Source organism: Sceloporus undulatus, chromosome 7, assembly GCF_019175285.1.
Source record: "Sceloporus undulatus isolate JIND9_A2432 ecotype Alabama chromosome 7, SceUnd_v1.1, whole genome shotgun sequence".
Taxonomy (NCBI): Eukaryota; Metazoa; Chordata; class Lepidosauria; order Squamata; family Phrynosomatidae; genus Sceloporus; species Sceloporus undulatus.
The window spans coordinates 38,614,817-38,634,531 of record NC_056528.1 but is presented as its reverse complement, the minus strand read 5'-3'; the positions used below and the strand labels follow the sequence as shown (position 1 = coordinate 38,634,531).

General features: G+C 39.5%; 1 protein-coding gene across 7 annotated transcripts in view; it reads right to left on the bottom strand.

Annotated features, from left to right (window-relative positions):
• GRIA3 (glutamate ionotropic receptor AMPA type subunit 3) overlaps positions 1-19,715 on the bottom strand; it is a 200,103-nt gene that overhangs the window by 44,218 nt on the left and 136,170 nt on the right. For all 7 annotated transcript variants that reach the window (XR_006104932.1, XM_042478100.1, XM_042478101.1 and 4 more), the window contains exons 10-11: positions 19,484-19,690; positions 9,556-9,932 (exon numbers count right to left, since the gene is read on the bottom strand). Coding sequence is in view for 6 of the 7 variants with exons in the window: in XM_042478100.1 (XP_042334034.1) it covers positions 9,556-9,932; positions 19,484-19,690 (584 nt within the window). In the remaining variant the exon portion in view is untranslated. The remainder of the gene's footprint in view (positions 1-9,555; positions 9,933-19,483; positions 19,691-19,715) is intronic.

Below are 19,715 nucleotides of genomic sequence, written 5' to 3'. Positions count from 1 at the left end.
GCCTGGTCAGACAATTGAGTCAATGGAAGGGGACAGAAGGGGGACATTCACCCCTTCTGCTGCTCCATCACAGGGCTTCCTCCCCAGGCATGCATTCATCCTTTCTGATCCAAAGGGAGAGGAGGGTCCAGCAGGTGTCACCCCTACTCTGGGGTGTCACCTGGTGCAATATACACTCCCCACAGCTCTAAGTGACACCTCTGGACTTGTCCTTGATGCCATTCCCCCAGTGTTTCTGCATTAACATAGATTAGCTCACATGCAAACACCACCTGTTATTCTGGCACCTAGGGCTCCCTTTTCAGTTGAGGCATGGAGAATCACTCCATGACCAATTCTTCTTTAAAGCAAAAAGCATAGGCCACATGTGCCTTATTTCATTAAAATGTATGAAAACAAGATAGGGTGGGGTTTTTAAAATCAAAAATGGGTTTCTGGCCACTTTCTTCAAATTTCTGATTTGAAGGGGAAAGCTTAATGTGAGCCACAGTGGATCCAGGGGATGGACAGTTGCCCTGGGGCTGCCAAAGCTGCTGTCTTCTAATTTATATATCTCCAAAGGGAATGCCATTGCATGTGGTATAAGATTAGGGTTTCTGATTGCATGGAAACTGCAAACACAAAGGGTTCCCCTTTGAAGACATCCATACCAATCTGCAGATACTGCACAGGAGGCATGACCCCAGTTTCTACTCACACACTGAATCAACATGTGAACACTAATTTCTAATCAGGGCCATATTGCTCCAATTTCATATTTAGCTGAAATTCCCCCCCCCCCCTTGCTGCATTCTGTCAATCATGCTGTGGCCACAATCCCTTCAGCCTAATAAACTGGACAGAGATTTCCTCATCAAACCTTAGGAGAGGACACATGAGAATTTCAGATGATAGTCTATGCCAATGTTCCACTATCAGTGTTCTCCTACTATCCACTCCAGTTACTGGTAACAGCAATAGTACTGAGCATTCTGTGAACCAAGGCAGTCTAACTGGATCTCCAACTTAGTAGATGGAAGAAAAACCTAAGGCCAGCACCACTAGCATGAGTATGATAAAGGGACCACATTTTCCATACCTGAATGTAGGTCAGTACAGAAGCCCACACATGAATATGATCTGCAATAATGACCTGTTAAACTATTATCACAGTTGTTACAGAAAACAGGACACAATACTTTTTTCTGAGAAGGTGCCCCATCATTCATGTCAATGTTGTGTTTGCAGCCTAAGCAACATTGATAAATCCACCATTTTGCATTAATGCACCACAGATTGATGGGTCAAAATGGTAATTCCCATGAGTCATGTTATAGATGAAGATCATTTACAATGAACATGCATCTTCTTCCAGACCAAAATTTCTTTTTCCTGGGATCCTTCATTGTATGGTCACTGAAGAATATTAACGGAAAATTGAATATAAGCCTGAGACAGACATGCGAAACTCAGCACAAAATAATCAGCTGCAATTAAGAGAAGTCTTGCAAAGGAAAAATCTTCAGCGGTCATCATCAAACATACAGTATATACATTGAAAAGAAAATTTGATGCATGGAGTTGAAGTAGTAGCAGGTTAGCAAAAATGACAAAATAGAAACATAATACAATAAACATTACATTTTCTTTACACATATGCTCAGATTTGAAAGAAGGGTCAACATCTAACTTTACTCTTGACCATGACTTGTTCCTCTCTGAATCTCTTTCTTTAAACTAATTACTTTAGGTATCCTGTTCTGCAACCCTTGAAAGGCCTTTTCTCTTACAGAAGTCAACACATAGTTCTAAAGACCTAAATCCATAGATTAGACACAAATACAGTAAACTCAGTGAATCCGTGAAATTTACCTAAGAACTGACTTATCAAATTCTCATTGATTCATTGGATCTACTTTGGTTGGGCCAACAACTGGATTCAGGCAAATAAATTCTTATAGGATCTTGTTGAGGAGGCAAAATATATGGAAACTGACCAAGAGCAGAAGGACAACTCTAAAGGATCTAGAATTCTAAGTGGCTGTTGGCTGGGCATCTCCTTCTCAAAAAGCAGATTTCTCGTTTACATGAGAACATTTTTTGAAAGTGAGGTGATTTTCAAAAGTGACTTGTGACAAGAAACAGTAGTCCCTTCCCTTATGCGGGAGATCCGTTCCAGACCCCTCCCCATGTAAGGGGAATTCTGTTTATGCTCAAGCTCCATTAGAATGAATGGGGCTCATGCACGCTGTGGCGCACACACCATTATCCCTTCCGGGACGAGTGGAGCCTTCTTCTGGTGTAAGGCGTAAGGCACGCCCGCTTTATACTGTACATATGTGTGTCTATGTGTCTAAGGGGCACTGTGCATCCAGTGGGGCCTTAACACATTTCAGGTGACATCTGACCAAAAAACGGATACATTCATGATCCACTTGTTTGTCACAGTCACATACTACATTAGCTATCCATGGAAAACACCTTATATGTCCACTTAAAACAGCTTGCAGAAACATTATTCAGCAGAACACAATGGTTCACATGCAAACTGTGCTCAGACTGCCCTTTGCAAATTCTGACTTGCAGCAAATCAGTACTAATCTAAACCACTTTGATTTCAACAAGTTTACTCTAATCACTATTATGTATCCAAAGCAATATCTGGGATAATTCATACAAAAGTTTATAGAATCATAGAACTGGAAGGGCTACATTCCCATTGCAGTCATTATATAATTCAAGCTAAAAACCTCTTACTAAATAGCAAGTACATTCTCTGGAGTATCCACGCATCAAATACTCGCCAGTTACAAACTTAACTAGCAGTCAGGATCTACAGAAAGGCTGCTGAAGATCCTATATTAGTAAGTCTAACAGAGCGCTCTCCCAGAATTGTCTGTACTGCACTCATTCATTTGATAAATAATATATCCCAACAAACTAAACAGCAGATAAATAAATCCTCTTAAACTACAATATAAAAATCTATGACCTCTTTTATACCTTACAGTTACCACACCTTAATACTGCTTCATCCCATAGAAACCTAAGATTAGTAATTTCATGAGCTACAGCAATCTGAATGATCTGCAAGAGTTCTAGTGCCTCACCAGTCTACAAATCTTAAGATTTTGTAGGAGGAAGCCATGGCAGTTAAAGTGGTGTCAAACTGCTAGACGCATGTAGCATGTTGGGGGGGGGGAGAAAAGAAAGAGAGAAGAAAAGAAAACCTATGTGTTTTGTGATGATATGTTACAAAAGTTTCTTCTGGACAAACAAAACCAGTCAGCTTTGTGCAGGACAACAGACAGCAGCCAGGATCCACAGAAAGAAGTTACTTAGTTAGTTGCATATCCAACTGAAATTTCTGACGGCCATCCCTTACTTATATCCCTGTTTTCAATGGAGAAGCACTGTAGGAAGAAACAAGCGTTTGTTCTGCTTTGTATGTGCTTTGTCTCTTTGAGAATGGGAATTCCTAACCTGAAATTAGCTAACTGATGTTTGGCTTCTTTTGTGCTCCTGTTTCTTCCTGTGGTTCACATAAACTAGAGTATCTGGCCATGATGATGAGAGCTGGAAAAAAAGCACGAGTGTCCAAAATATTGGATATACATTTCTAGGACAACACGGTTAGTATCCATATCTTCTTTTTTGACCATGAAAGACCTTATGAGTATGTAGCATCCGTATTTAGCACAATCATCAACAATGTAGATGCTACTAACTGATATTATTTTTCTTCATACTTTCATTTATGATGATACAAATGGATTCTTCCCTTTCTCAAACAATCTGTTCAATCTGTATGTCAATTATTAATATGAATTGCTATTTGTAGATCCAGCAAGGGCCAAACTGGGCAGTGTGAGATCCGCTACCAATTTTTCTGGAAATTAAAATAAAAACAAAACAATTGCATCCTGGAAAACTGATTTTCCACCTTGGACTGGACATAGGCTTTCCAATACTTCCCCGGTTGTTGCCCCTGCATTAAATATGTCTCCTTCAGATCTTCCATCAAGCTAGTAAGGCAAAGATCGGCTTTGAGGTGTGTGTGAAAGAGATTTTAACTGAAAACAACAACAACAGTGGAATGCCATGATCTCAGTTGGTTAAACCCCCCATATGTACATATATAAACAAACTGAGCACAGAGGATCTTCTTTACAGATATTCTGATTCATGTCTAGTTTGACTTTATGGTGCCATAATGAATAATAGATCTGTCATAACTAAATTACTAAAACCTTCAGTCTGAAATATGACCAGGGCTTGGGTTTTGTTTGTTTTTTAAAGAAAAATCACAACTGGCCATACTGGCTGAAAGATTCCAGGTGCTGCTGTATTCCAAAAAGTAAATTTGTCACCCCTTGTATACATATATATATGGAAAACCTGATAAGCTCCTCCAAATCAAAATGCTTGAAGGAAAATTGTTCCTCATATAAGCCAGCGACTTCTACTACAGCTATCAAGCCTTGCTCCATGTTCCACCGCCTTCAGGGATGACAGGGTCTCAGACAAAGATCTTTTCCATCGTGGCTCACAGATTGTAGAATTTTCTCCCTAGAGAAATTTATGTGATTTCCTCTCTAATGGTTTAGATATGAAGAGGGTAATTTGGTTGGATGTACTTTCTAATTCTGCTGCTATATTGTGTTTTATTCACCTCTGTTTTAAAGTTCTAGGCTTTTAATGTTCTGAGTTTTTTTTTAAAAGAGTGTTTACTCTTTTTATTTTGATATGCCATCAAGACTGCAAGCTGCCTTATGAGCTCTTTGGGGTCAAAAGGTATGGGGCCACTGCTCTTATAAAAGAAATAAAAGAAATCAATTAGTATTTGTTTTGAATTATGGAGAAAACCTTTGAGTGCTTCCTCTCCATGGAAGAGCAATGAAAATCTCCAGATAGTGGAAAAGTTGGCTGCAATTTCAATAACATCAGTTACTTTTAGACTGATGTGTATGAATATGTAGCAATGTCTGTTTCTTCTAGGACTTCCCAAAGCATCCTAGTTTGAGAAATTCATGAGAAGCCAAGAACAGCGAAAGGAACATAATGAGTAGAAACAAAACAAACAGGATGCCCAGAGCTTTCCATGTGATGTCCCATGCTTATTTTGCCGGTCCTTTAATGGGTAAACACATGGTCAACAGCAATTTAAATACTACAATTACACACTACCTTAACAGTAGGCAAAGAGCAAAAAGTTGAATTACTGGGTTCAGGGTAGAACTGCAAAGCACTTAACGCACAAGGAGAAAGCTAAAAGGCTAGTCATATACAGCAGGAAAACAGGACAGAAATTTGTCTGGAAAGTGACAGACTTTCATAGGTAATGCTGTACTTGATCGCCTAGTCAACATCAGTGATTTGGCTTCACATCAATCTGGGGCCCATCTGACCATAGGCATTGATAAGATTTGAGTAGAACAATAAATGATAAACGATACTACTATGGGCTGGAGTCTTGTTCTCATATGCTGGCTTGCAAGTGTCCTTTTTTTAGTTGCTGCAGCTCCATCAGCAATGATCCTTGCTTGTGTCACTTACTTCTCCTTGGTCTAGATACTCCCCAAAGGGATTTAATGGCAGGGTTTGGGTGGTAGTGGCCAAGGAGCAAAGAGGCAGGTGGTGCACCTGGAGAAAGGAGGCAGGATCACAGCCTATGTCTCTTTGTAACACCGCCTCGATCCACAGGGAGAGGCCGGATATAAATAAAATTATTATTATCATTATTATCATTACCATTATTATTATTCCTCTGTGTGAGAGAGCCTAGTGTTTGTAAGCTCTCCCTACCTTCCTTTTTGTCAACATGTCCATGTCCCATGTGCTGTACAGACTCCCCACTAAGAGGATGGGTGGGGGATGTTTTATTTGGTCTGTGCAGACAGTTGGTGGCATTGACATGGGTCAGAATATTCCAGGATAGCAATGTCCCCCCCCCCCACTCCATTTCATAGGCACTCCCAGTGTAACACCGGTTGGCTGTTTATACAAGTGTCCTGCTGTGCTGCCTAGCACAGCAGCTGCTGCAACAAATTGCTTGCTCTGAGGCCAAAGTGCAAGCAAAAATTGTTTTATTCAGACGGCATTTAATGCATAATCATGGGATGGCTTCCATATGGGGTGTTTGCTATATAGGGTGTGTACTGTAGCTTTTAATGTATATAATTTCACCCTGTTTCTATTTGATGTTTTTAAATCGTTTTTAAAACTAGTATTGTAACGTCTTTTAAAATGTTTTTATTCGTGAGCTGCCTTGAGTCCCCTTCTGGGAGAAAGGCAGCCTAAAAATGAAATAAATAAAAATAAATAAAATACATGTGGTGTCCAGTGTCAATCATATGGCAGGATGCCTCATTCTGATCTCAGAGTGAGTGATTTGTCATGGTGGCAGCAGAGTGGGGCACGTTGTAGACAGTCGCCAGGCATCACAACCGGGGAGATCCAGAGCAAAGGGTGAGCTATTTTAATCCATCATGAGGGGTATATCCTGGGTTTAGTGCTGAACTGGCTGGATATCGTTCAGTCTGTTTGCACCAGAACCAGGGTTTGGCCCACGTGCTGTCCAGACTCCCCACTAAGAGGATGAGTTGGGGAAGTGGATGTTTTATTTGGTCTGTGCAGACAGGACCCAGGGGGAAAAGGAGTTAAATACAATTCAGCATTAAATTTGAACTTTAAACTATGGTTTAACCTACCTATGGGTCTATTGAAACAAGCATCATTGGGCCTGAACAGACAGGCCAAAATAAAACTGCTTCTGGTCACTTTGGAGGTATGCTGTTTAAATGATGCATGTGTCTTAAAAGGCTGGAAGCCACACCAAAACCATCCTTCAGTCCTAATGACTGGAGCTCAGCTTTGGTGCAGCTTCTGGTCTCTTAAGATGCATGCATCATTTAAACAGCATACCTCCAAAGTGATCCAAAGCAGCTTTATTTTGGCCTGTCTGTTTGGGCCCTTAATAAACTAAGGCCTGCTTCAGTAAATTAATACTGATCACAGTATGTACTACAAAACTATAGAGAATTAAACATGATAGCAAAAGTGTCTGACATTTCTTTGCAGCCATGACAGAGGAGGAGTGGTGGGAGTATCCTGTTTGAGGTTTGTTTATATAATCATAAACCATACTTTATTGCTGCATCTATCTGAATGCAGTCACTATTTCCTATTTTATTAGCGTGATAATATGCGAATTAACTCTATCTGTTTTTAAATACTGTTATAGGTTCATGTTTTATGTAAATATGTTTGCATTGGCTTGAATGCATATACAACTAGGATTTTTCCCTCTGATTATTTTAGAGGAAGAGAAAATTCACAAAAGATGACTATATCCCAACAATGCAAGAAAACCATGATTATAACACTATACAGATTTCATCAACATGTTGTAACAATTTGTGTTAAAATGCATTTGGCTTTCCACAGTCCAGTCCAGCTGAACAGGGTAAATCTCCAATTCTGTCAAAATGGTTACTAGTTTATTTATTTTTTTAATGGAAGAAAATTCAACAACATTCCATTTATAAGAAGGATTGTTGGAATGTGCTACATTAATAACTTTTATACAAAAAGTTCCTTGTGAATTAAAAAAAATCAAAGATATTAATTACAAAGAAAACATGGATTACATCTGTACCCATGTTAAGTGGAAAGCAGGATGTCAAGAACAAGCAAGGCCTTTTGGTACTTTAAAAAAGCAAATCTTTATCCCATTTGCCTTTCAGAGGAATAATGATATCTGAGAAATAATTACAGGAACGGCCATGGCTCAGTAGCAGACCACATACTTTGCATTTATAAGATTACATGTTCAGACCAGTTAAAAGGATTTTAAATTGAGAGCGTGGCTGCAAAAACCTACTGTCTGCACTCTCAAAGAACTGCTGCCACTCAGTGGAGACTATACTAGTCAACAGGGACCAATAAGAGTTAAACCTGGGTAAAACATTTTATTTATGGCTACTAGGTTGAACAACAATGTATTGATGCCACTATCAGATACAATATTTTTTCCTGTTGGTACAATAATACCCCAAATCCACAAGGTGATAGCTTTATTGAGCCAATGAAAATGCATACAATATATATTGCAAGTTTTTGAAGCCCCACTGGCTTCTCCATAAGACAAAAGTGTTAAAAATCATACGGGGGAGGGGGGGACTGATGATATTAGTCACAGGCCTCCATTTTGTCAAGATGTCGTTGTTGGTGTTCTAAGTTTGGAGGGATATCTATGCAGGCAGACCACTCCTCATTTCGACCACACAATACTGGGAGACAAAGCATTTTAAAGTCCATGGAATTTAAATTCCATTAGCAAAACAAAAGGTACTTCCTATTATACTCAGGATATCTCAGTCCAGAATGAGGACTGAGAAGTTTAAATTTCCTGGACTTCCTGATGAAGAAGCCAGTGGAGCTTGGAAAGCTTGCAGCATGTTTTATGCATTTTGGTTGGCCCCATAAAACCATCACTGTCTTGTGGATGTTATTGTACTTTGCTATATGGCCAATGTGATTACCCTTCGATATGTCTCTTGCTGGTAGTTAGCAATCAGTTTACTTAACTGCTTTAGACAAACTTCTCAGACATTTGGAACAGGCAAAGGCCAGCCTATACTATCTCTATTTTTATCCATGTTGTCTTTGCTATATCTTGTAGACAACTCTCTGTGTGAAGGCACTGAAGAAGAGTGATTTTCCCTCTTAGTAAAAGTATTCAGTTACATTACGTGGTGTTGATTTGAACATATCAAACTACACACATTTCACTATCTTGCTGGTTCATGTGGATAGAATAAACCTACCACAGTCCAGTATACCCAGAGGTTTTTCCACTACAACAGCTCTGGTTACCTGAATTGCATTGAGAAGACCAAGGGAATCAAGCAAACTCACTTCACAAAACAAAAGACACACAATACAACAAATAACAGCTATTAGAGGGCATGCACAAAGATATGAGTATATTCCAAGTAACCATTAACAAGGAAGGTAACAAATGGAAGGTTCATAATGATAAAACAAATAAACAAGACAAAAGATGAGAAAGAAAAAAGAACCTAAAAGGTCAGCATGCATGGATTTTTAAAATGCTGTTGCACATGGCATTGCAAAGAATGATCTCTTGTTTTCAATGCAGAAATTAAAAGTGTTATATGCACCAAGAAGATGACCGTAAAATGAGATATGCAGCAAAAACACGGTAACCCTCCAAGTACTACCGAAAGATGTAAAAACCCGATGCATTTTACAGTCTCAACATGGTGTATATAAGTTCTGGAAGAAATGAACAAATGAAGGGCATCAGAAAGCAATGCCCAGTCTTGGACTTTTTTGCAGATGGGGGGCATAGGTGGAAGTGAACACAGTCAAGAAATTATGGCTTAATGGAGAAAACTTAGCATTGGATGGAATGTCAAAATAAAATTTAGATTAAAAAATCAGAAAAACATGTTTTAGAAAGAAACATATATGCACCATGGCACCAGCAGACGACCATAAAATGCAAAACGGTGATGGGAGTGTGATATGAGAGGAAGCAAATAAACAAACCTTGGAGAAATATCGCATCCTTGCTGCATAAAGGCACCCAGGGAAAACCAAAGGCTGTTAAATATTCCAAACTCATTTGGAGGGTCAGGAGGATTTTGAGGGTCTCGTGGCTCTTCTTGGTTGTCTTCCAAATGCCACTCGTAAGGGCTGAATCTGCTGACTAGGAACAGAACCACGCTGACGCCAATGTAAGCAAAGACTATACACATCCAAATTTCATAGGCCAAAGGGTCCAGGAAGGAGAAGACACCTGGTTTAGATTTCTGGGGCTTCTTGATCATGATAGAGATGCCCAAACTCATAAAGGGCTTGGAAAAGTCAATGACTTCTTCGCGGACCAAGGTTATTGTCAGTGGGGCAACAGCTATGTCTGCTCTCTGAAAAGACAAAATACACAGAACAAAGGAAGAATTACAGGAAGACATCCCAGACAGCTTTAAAAATGAAAACTAATTTACATGCACCTTTCAGATAAACCATATTAGCTCTTAGGTTAGTTTTTTTTTAATTCTGCCCTAGGGAAACTTTTCCTCATATTTACAGAATGGCTGCTCTTGTTGGGATGTCTTCTTATGTTTCAGCCTCCTGGAGTCAACAAAGCTTTTGTGACTTTTACAGATTTTGCAAGAAGTCTGGAGTGCATTCATAGCACCAAGTTTAGCTCATGTGTCACTTGGGCTGCCTTCATCCCAAACAAATGGACAAAACAGCACATATCCCAACCTACTTATGGATACATGTTGCAGGAGATGGTAGTGACAAACAGGTTGCTTTTTCATATTTCTTTCAAAGAAACTTGCCCACCATACAGAATATTATCAACAGTCTTTGATAAACTCCTAAAACAACACAGGGATTTCTTTGAACACACTTGGAAAATCTTTCAAACTGATTCACATATCTCACCCAAATAATCCTTAAAACTACCTGTTTTCACAGTCATTATTATGTTGATTCACATACGGTAACTGTTATATTACTTCACATAGCTCAGGATTCCTTATACATTATCCCCTTAACTGTTATATTACTGGCCAAACCCCAGAATGTCTTAATTACTTCATATATGTTACCACAGTATTTTTCCTTATTATTTGGTATATCTCAGGATTCTTTAGATTGCCCCATTACCTACATAACCTCTTTATTTACTTTATTTGTTTTATATTAGTCATATCATTTACTGTATATATTCAACTATAAGTTGACCTCATGTATAAGTCAAAGGCAGGTTTGGGAGCCAAAATTATGGATTTTGATATGATGTATGGATAAGTCAGGGGTGAAACTTTGGGATGTAAAGGATGAAGCAAAGGAAAACAATGATAAAGAACCCACTAAATTCCAGCAGGCATAACTGTTTGTACCATTCCTAAAGGCTGGATGGATGAGAGAATAGACGTGGGGAGCAATGCTTCCAGGTCACATTATATTCTTGCACATGCCCTAGATTTGGCCCCATGACGGCGCTTCCCACCCGTCTATATAGGGCCATAGTCTTTCAGATAATGTGGACCTAAGCTGTATAGAACATTATAGTTCAAGACCAGCACTTTGAATTGTGTCTGGAAACAAACCGGTAGCCAGTGAAGCTGTTTTAACAAACATTCTGCACTTGCTGAAGTTTCCAAACAGTTTCCAAAGGCAGCCCCCACATAGACTGTGTTACAGTAGTCCAAATGGGATGAAATCAGGGCATGCGGCGCTGTAGCCAGATCTGACCTCCCAAGGAATAGGCACAGTTGGCATATTAGTTTTAGCTGTGCAAATGTAATACTGGCTCAGAGCTGAATCTGGGAGAATACCCAAGCTGCAAACCTGAGATTACAGGGGGAGTGTAACCCCATCCAGCACTGTCAGTCTATACTTTACATACGTAAGATTATGTAAATTACATCACACATCTTACCTTAATGTTTTACCTTAAAATGTAAAAACAACTATTATTCACCAGAAGTTATGAAAGGTATGGAAATCTTATTGTGATATGCCTTTACCATTTAAGATTGCACCAGCCATTGCCTTCACACTTATTCAAGATTATTTTTGATCCATAATAGTTAGAAAGGTACATTTAAAAATTCAGGAAGCTGAATTTAGAGATAATGCTGATCCTGTTCTTTCTCTGCACTTCCATGGAATACATCCTGCCCAAAGAATACATCTTCTTTGGGAATGGGATGTGGGCAATGAATTCCATATTTTGATCTATTTTCAGGTTTTGATGTGGCATTAGTTTTGATGGATTTTTCCTTTATTTCGGACAAAGACTAACGAAGGAATGAAAACACAGTAAAAATAGTTTTTACACCTTTACTGAAGGCAAGAATAATCCTCAAAGAGTAGTGACCCAAAAAACAGGGTAAAATGAGGTTATGCATGACATTGACACAGATTTCTTATTGGGGAGAAAAAAAAGACACCATTCAGTAGGTGTCAGAAGAGATGGGAATTCACCCGGGAAGATGGTATGACTCAAAATGGAAAAAGCTTATGTAACAGGATTACTATGCTCTGTTCAGCAAAATCAGGGTTTCCAGGTCTTCAGCATTTGTAAATGATATGAAGGGTGCTTGAAGTAGGGGGTGTGCAAGAAAGTAGGTTGGCGAGACCAGGGCCATTTTTAGGCACTATTTCTAACTCTCCACTCAATTAGCACTGTAGCACTTGGATATATACCTCTTTCTGCCTCCAAGGCCTAAACCAGGGGCTAGTCTACAAGTTTAAAATAATCTTCATTCCAGTCAAATAGGATGTGATCCGGCCACCTAAAGTTCACAGGAGTTCAGGCTTTTTGCATCCCCTCTGAAAAACTCATTAAACTCCACAAATAATAAAAAAAAAAGGTTCACAATTTTTTTACCAGCGTATCTGCTGAAATGCATCTTATTGCACTTGTGGCCCTCTGTCTGCTTCACATGCCTTTGGATGACTGCACATTTTTGGCAGATGGAAGATGAATAGATGCCAATTTGCACAGGAAAGTGAAGACAATTAACCACAAATGCAAATGTCCAAAAATGCACACCAATTCAGATGGTACAGTCGGTCCTTCTTATATACTGATTTTTTATACACGGTTTCAAGCATACACAGTTTGAAAATGTTCAAAAAAAGTATAAATTTCAAATATCAAGCCTTAATTTTCCATTTTTTATAAGGGACACCATTTTGCTATGTCATTATATTTAATGGAACTTGTTAATCCATGGATTTTGTTATACATGGGGGATCTTGGAATCAAACCTAAGCATATAACAAGGGTCCACGGTACACTTATGTGTAGACTAGCCCCAGGAGAAGTAGGCTGCATCTGCACTGCAGAATGAATGCAGTTTAACACCACTTTAACTGCCATGGCTCAATGCTATGAGATCCCAATTCTGGGATTTGTCATTTTGTGAACTATTTAGCCTTCTTTGTCAGAGAGCTCTGGAGCTACAACAATCTACAAAGCCCAGGATGCCATAGGATGGAGTCATGAAAACTAAACAGTGTCAAACTGCATTAATTCTGCAGTGTGGCAGCAGCCTAGTCTGTGGAGACTGGAGTGTCTGTTGGGTGAAACACTTTTCTTTTAACCGTCCTGCCAGACTTGAATTTCCTAGCTTTACAAGCAGCCTTGATCGGGAACAAAAGACTTTTAACCACATTGGTATAGGCAATTATGAGGTTTTATCCTGATAATCTATTGAAATCTACTGAAAAAAAAGTGAGATGAATATTGGGCCACCTCAAAATAAGTGGATATCTGGAAAGATAAATCTTTTTTCATTTTATTTCCTCTCTCCCTGAATCTCATCATCCACCTGTATCTTCTGCCTGAATAAAACCCTCTACACTAGAAGGCCTCACTTTATGTAGAGTCGGGACTGCTCAACCTAAAGGAACTCAAAATCAAGCTTTGTAGGACATATCATGTCTGCTATGATAGTTAGGTGCACAATGGACAAACAAAAGCAGGGGTCCTGAATTATGTAGCTGCTCAGCTCATCTCTCATTGGAGAAAACAGTTTTCACAGTAGACCAGGCTTCCTTCGGATCTGGCTCTCTGTGCCTGCTACTGCAGGCATTCAAAAATTAATCCCATGCATACCAAATGTGACAATCGTTTTTCTCCCAGACAAGAAATCGGGGAAACACAACAGTCACTGCTTTTGACTTTTGTAATAGACTTCCAAGCTTCAGAAAGAGAGCAAAGTCAACCTGTAAATGAAACGTATAGTTGTCACAGTGAGTTATTTTATGGCACTTTTCATCTTCAAAATGCCTTCCAGGTGTTCTATTATTAAGCCCCCAACTCATGAAGTGCCATATGTCTCTTCCCTGTCTGCTACTGAAAGTGAAAGAAGATATGAATTGTCTGTATTTCATTATTCAGAAGAATCTGCTACAGAATGCAGAATTAAGCTTCTGACAAATTCCACTGTTATTTTAGTGAGAAAAACATAGTTTCTAGTCCTTATTGATATGAAGACAGATTTGAAACACATGGAAAAGCATTTGCTTATATCTTAGAAACCAGAATAGCATCTGACTCAGAGATGAACTTTGGCGTCAATCCATCCTTCCTTTTCCTCCTCAAGGACAAAGAATATGGGAATACGTTATGCAAAATAAGCCAAAAAAAGGGGGCCTATTTGCATAATTTCTATCAAGGTTAAAGGGGCCACCTTTCCTGATTGCAGAAAGTACAGCCAGTTCCTTAATGCTTGTTAGCTTGCTTTCTTTCTTTCTTTCTTTCTTTCTTTCTTTCTGCTTGCCAAAGCAAAATTCTGCCTCTGCAAATACTTCTGCTTTTGAGATACCTGAATGTGGTGAGCAAAGGCTAATGGCACTTTTGGTCAGCAGAATCTGGATCATAGCACAACAGTTGAAAAATAGTAGAGTACATTTGCACTGAAGTAGATACTGGAGGTAGAACCCTTTTCTTATTAGTCTCCCTCGAAATTCCCCATTGCTTCTCTTTGGCTAGCATCCGGCTAGTGACATACACATGCATAACTCAAGGTTATACCCATGTATGTTGTCCTTTGTGTGGGACACAAAGGACTATTCACTAGTATCATAAAGAGCAGTGTAGACACTGCTCAGTCACCACCCCCAGAAAGTTGTGGAGGATGGTTCAAAATAAGTACAGCTCTCCATAATGTAAAGTTTATTGAATGACAGGTAGTTTTAAACAACAAGCAATATAAGCAAGATCTGTTTGTTTGCCATGTCAGGAGTCAGCTGTACTGAAGCGTCTTAGGGAAGAGCTCAAGGAAAAGTTAAAGTATTAATAATTTGTTGATTCAAAATAAGTAAAGATCTTGCTTATATTGCTTGTTGTTTAAAACTACCTATCGTTCAATAAACTTTACACTATGGTGGAGTCCTGACGAAATTCACAAGCGCTTAATTTTAGACACTCCCAGCTTGACCAGAACATTTTAGGGTGCTACATGGATGGATGCTCCTGGATCTGCTTATGTACAGCTCTACGGCAGATGCATCCAGTGAATAAGAAATTCACTGTTAACAAAACCTCTGTGCTAAACACCATGGCTCTCCTGGAATGAATTTGACTCAGCTCAAAACTTCTGGGATTAGTACAAACTCCAAAGACTGATGTTCTGGTGTGTTTCACTGGGCCCCGAGTGTGTTACCTGAACATGATTGCACTTCTCAACCTCTCTCCATGGGGAGAACAGAACTGCTGACTGTGAGGGAGGCAATGATTTTTAACCAGTCTGGAAGATGGATTCCTTTGCCTCAGAGCTTGGCAGGAACAAGCTATAAGTAAAATTGGTACTGCTTATGAGTTACTTCCCTGTAAATGAAGCTAACATTTCAAAAGCAACACAATGATTGAGATCCAGCTAATGTCTTACGCATGTGCAGGCTCCCTAATAGAACCAGTTGGGCATTTTTGTCCAGTGTGGAATACCTTTTGTCATTTCACTCTTGTGCACTGTGATGCTACTGTGAATGCAACATACACACAACGCAAACATGATGCTTGCACTGCCAATGTACACCTGGATGCACTTCTTCATACAATGTGCATCAGATGCACATGGAGATGTGTTTTATGATACACATTCATAGTCAGCTGTATAATCAGGAATATATTTAGATATGCATCCAGTTGTGCAATGTTGCCATGAATACTAGAAATTAAAAATAAGACAATGATTTTTTTCATTCCCATTGCAACAAACAATGCAACAACTTGCTTTTAAAACACTATTATGAGTATTTAATTTGTTTGGAAATGGATTACTTAAAAAAAAAAAGGTTTCTAGCTCAGCTTTGCCTAAGCAAAGGTGGTTAAAAAGCGGTTTCAAATATGCCAATGAATGACCAAAAGGTAAGGACAGGCTGGGGTGTGGACAACATGCCACAGTGTTTGTTCTTTCAGTGCTGCATCGAAAAAGACAAGGAGAGCCAAATAAGTAGTAAATTATACATCTGGGAACTAATCTACATCTAGGAACTGTAGGGGGAAGTAATGATTGGCAGAAGATAAATAGAAGGCAACAGAGAACTGAATAATCATCCTCTTATACTTCACTTCTCCTTTGTTGGCTGTTTCCTCTTCTTACTTTCTACCCATGTTCAAATGATAGGAAAGGATAAAGAGAGAAGCCAGACCCCTTGCCTTCAGTGGCAGCCCACAAGCAGAGAAGGTGGGTCACTCTAAGATCACGAATCCACTTGGGGATTCAGTTTGACCTTTAAAGTTGCTAGCAAAGGTGCTCAACTCATTCTGGGAGAAGGTCAGGCATCCAGATTTGCCCCTAGAACAGATTAAGCGCCCCTCTGACATAGGAACAATTTTAGTATTCCACTTCAATACTAATACTAATAATACATTTAATTTATATTCCACCTTTTCCACATAATTATGGCTTTGCCTCAGAAACAATATAGCTTTAAGGCTATAATATTGGTCATGCATGAAGTGCCACTTAACTGGAAATCCTCTCCATCTTCCTTTTTCTGCAGGACCCACATTTCTTCTGAAGGTCGCTGTGGAATTCTTGGAGCAGCCAAGAAGCATCCAGCCATGTCCTTATAGCTGGAGGCACAACAACAAAGACATTCTCCAAGACCTCCTGAAGTTATCATTGTGTATCTGGCTATAGGGGCATAGCCTGATGCTTCCCAGCTATCCCCAGCCTCCCCTAGCTTCTTGATCGTCATATTTCAGCAGACTAGCAGGAGCAAAGTGAGTTTTGAGTGGGAGAGGGGAGTAAATTCTTCCCTCCACAGAAATTACTAAAAGCCATACAAAGGTGTGATGTTGCATAAATCATCACAGGATGCTAGCCACACATTAAGGAGCAAACCCTGGGGGTTTACTCTGGAGTAACCATTTGTTGTTAATTGCCATCAAATCAACTTCAATTTATGGTGACCCCATGAATGAGAGACTTCCAAGTCACCCTGTCATCAACAGCCCTGCTCAGATCTTGCAGCTCAGGCTTCCTTGATTCAGTCTATCCAACTGGAGTAAACATGCAGAAGATTTTACTGGCCTCCACAGCTGTATCTTATGCAGTTATCTAAAGCAAGCCCAACTGGACAAAGTGGGGCTTACTTCTGAGTAAGCATACACAGATCACGTTTGCTTTATTGAGTGCTCCATACGCCCTCGCAACAGTTGAGATGACTGAATGATCCTCAACGTGGAGGAGGCATCCTGATGTGTTCAGAGAAATGGGGGTGGCTACACCTGAGTGGAGAGGAATAGCTTCTCACACTGAGCATGAGCATTTTCATCTAAAAGGCTCCAGGCATTTTTGCAAATCCTTGCTGGAGGAGAGCAAGCTCATATCACTCATCCACACTTCGCTGTGGCTAAGTGCCAAGTTCTTTCAGGTTAAATGCCTGGTCAAATACTGTTCAGAAAGTCAAGCAAAGAGCCAAAAATAGAACAAGGTGGTCTTGGCTCCTACCCCATGTCTTTGATTGCTTGACAGTCTTTACATTTAGAAAGTTCTAATTTATGGTTAACCAAAGTATTTCTCTTTGTAAGTTGAAAGCACTGCCAGTGGAGAACAGGGAATTCTGAAGTGCAGGTGCTCCTCAGCTGTGTCCACGAGGAGTATCCAAAATATTCAGGTAGTGAGGTTAATTCAGATTGATGAACCAGTTCTAACAGTTCATCTCCAGTAGGAGTATATCTACTGTAAAGCTAATGGGTTTTAACAATCTATTCAGGACCTTCCCTTCACCAAATTCTTTGCTTTAGAAGAGCTATCTCACCATCTGATGAAATCCATCTTCCTCTCCTTTACACCCACTGTGGGGATTTTAAATAAGGAACAAGGAAGTCTGTTTAGGTGGGTAAAACAACTAATGAAAACACTATCCCTGCTTATCACAGTCCCAGCACTTTGACTCTGTTGGCTCTGGCTCCACCACAAGACTGAGCTTTTAAAGTATGTAATGTGTAGTTGATTGCTATTTTGTTGTCGGGGGAGAGATGGGGATTGCTCTGTTTATTATGCTAGGTTATGTTTATTATGCTATGTCATGTTACTTTAACATTTGTAATTGATATTGATTGTTGTTCTGCTGCTAGGGGAGTGCTGGAGATTGTTGTTTAGATTATTAAGCTTTGTTATGCCTCCAAGAATATGTTATATTTGTATTTTGGACTTTGTATTTTTAGTAAGTATTTTTCCTTTTGGTATAATTATGGTATTGTTATTATAATTGCAGTGATGTATTTTGTAGGGGGGTGCATTTTGTATTTTTTGATCCCTTTGCTTTATAATCCACCTTGATTCTGCAAGGAAAAGGCGGAATATAAATAAATCATATTATTATTATTATTATTATTATTATTATTAATAATTCTTGTCCCACTGTTAGTCAACAGACAAACATCTCTTTCTCTTCTGTCAAAAATTATTTTAAAGGCCATTTCATAAATATCCTAAAGGCACCAGATCATGTCGGATCTTGGAAGGTAAGAGGGTCAGCCCCAGTTAGTACTTGGATGAGTGACAACCAATAAATGCTGCAGCTTATATTTCAGAGGAAGGAATTGGCAAAACCACCTCTAAGCATTCCTTTCATAAGAAAACTTGTTCAAATTCAGGGAGTCATCCAGAAGCCAACAGGTGACTGAAGGCGTGTGTGCAAACACACATGCACACACACACACACACGCGCACGCACGTACTTTATAGATTTTTCTTGGTTTAATGGTCATGTCCTCTGCCCAAGGAATGGTAGGTACTATATTGTTATTGTTGGCCACTGTGTTATTTTGCATTAGCCATGGAATTCTCTCTCTCTGAGAATTATCACTGAAATTTCCAGAATGCATGGGATGCAACCATGACCATCACAATGGTATAAAATTGATAGAGATTTTTCATGTTAACCAAACTTCTTAATGATTTGCAGAAAACACACATTGCTCTCTTCTTTGGCTGTTATAACTGGGGGCTGTCATATAGATGATGCTGCTGAATTTTTGGAATCAAACAAAGTTGAATATTGAGAAAAACCATTAGTCAACAGAATGGGGAATGGTAATGCATTGTTTCCACCTTTGTGTTCTGGACATCCTTTAACTATAATGTGATGTTTCTATCTGTTGATGTGCATTTGAAGGCAAATCTACAGATATCCATCAGTGGAAAGAAGAGCTGTTTGATTCTGCTGATTCTGTATTAAAAGGTTAGATCATTGATGGTGAACCTATGGCACGTGTGCCAGAGGTGGCACTCAGAGCCCTCTCTGTGGGCACACATGCTGTCTCCCTAGCACAGAGTTTGCCAGAGTTTCTTATTAGAAAGCCAGAGGGATATGGCACTTTGCAATAAATAAGTGGGGTCTGGGTTGCAGTTTGGGCACTCGGTCTGTAAAAGGTTCATCATCACTGGGTTAGATGATCTGTGAAACCATAGCATACACACGGACTTACCCCATAGACCAGCTCACCCACCATGCCATTCCACATTTTAGTATCAGGATCCCTTGCCCCATACTTCCCATCAGGAACAATGGACAGCACATATTTGATCCCAACATGTTTTGCTATTTCGTAAGCAAGGTCAACACAATAGCCTTCGTATTTCTCATTCCCTTCTTTTTGATCAGGACTCTGCTTGCGCATCACATAGGGTGCTTCCTGTGAAATATTGGGAGGTGGGAGG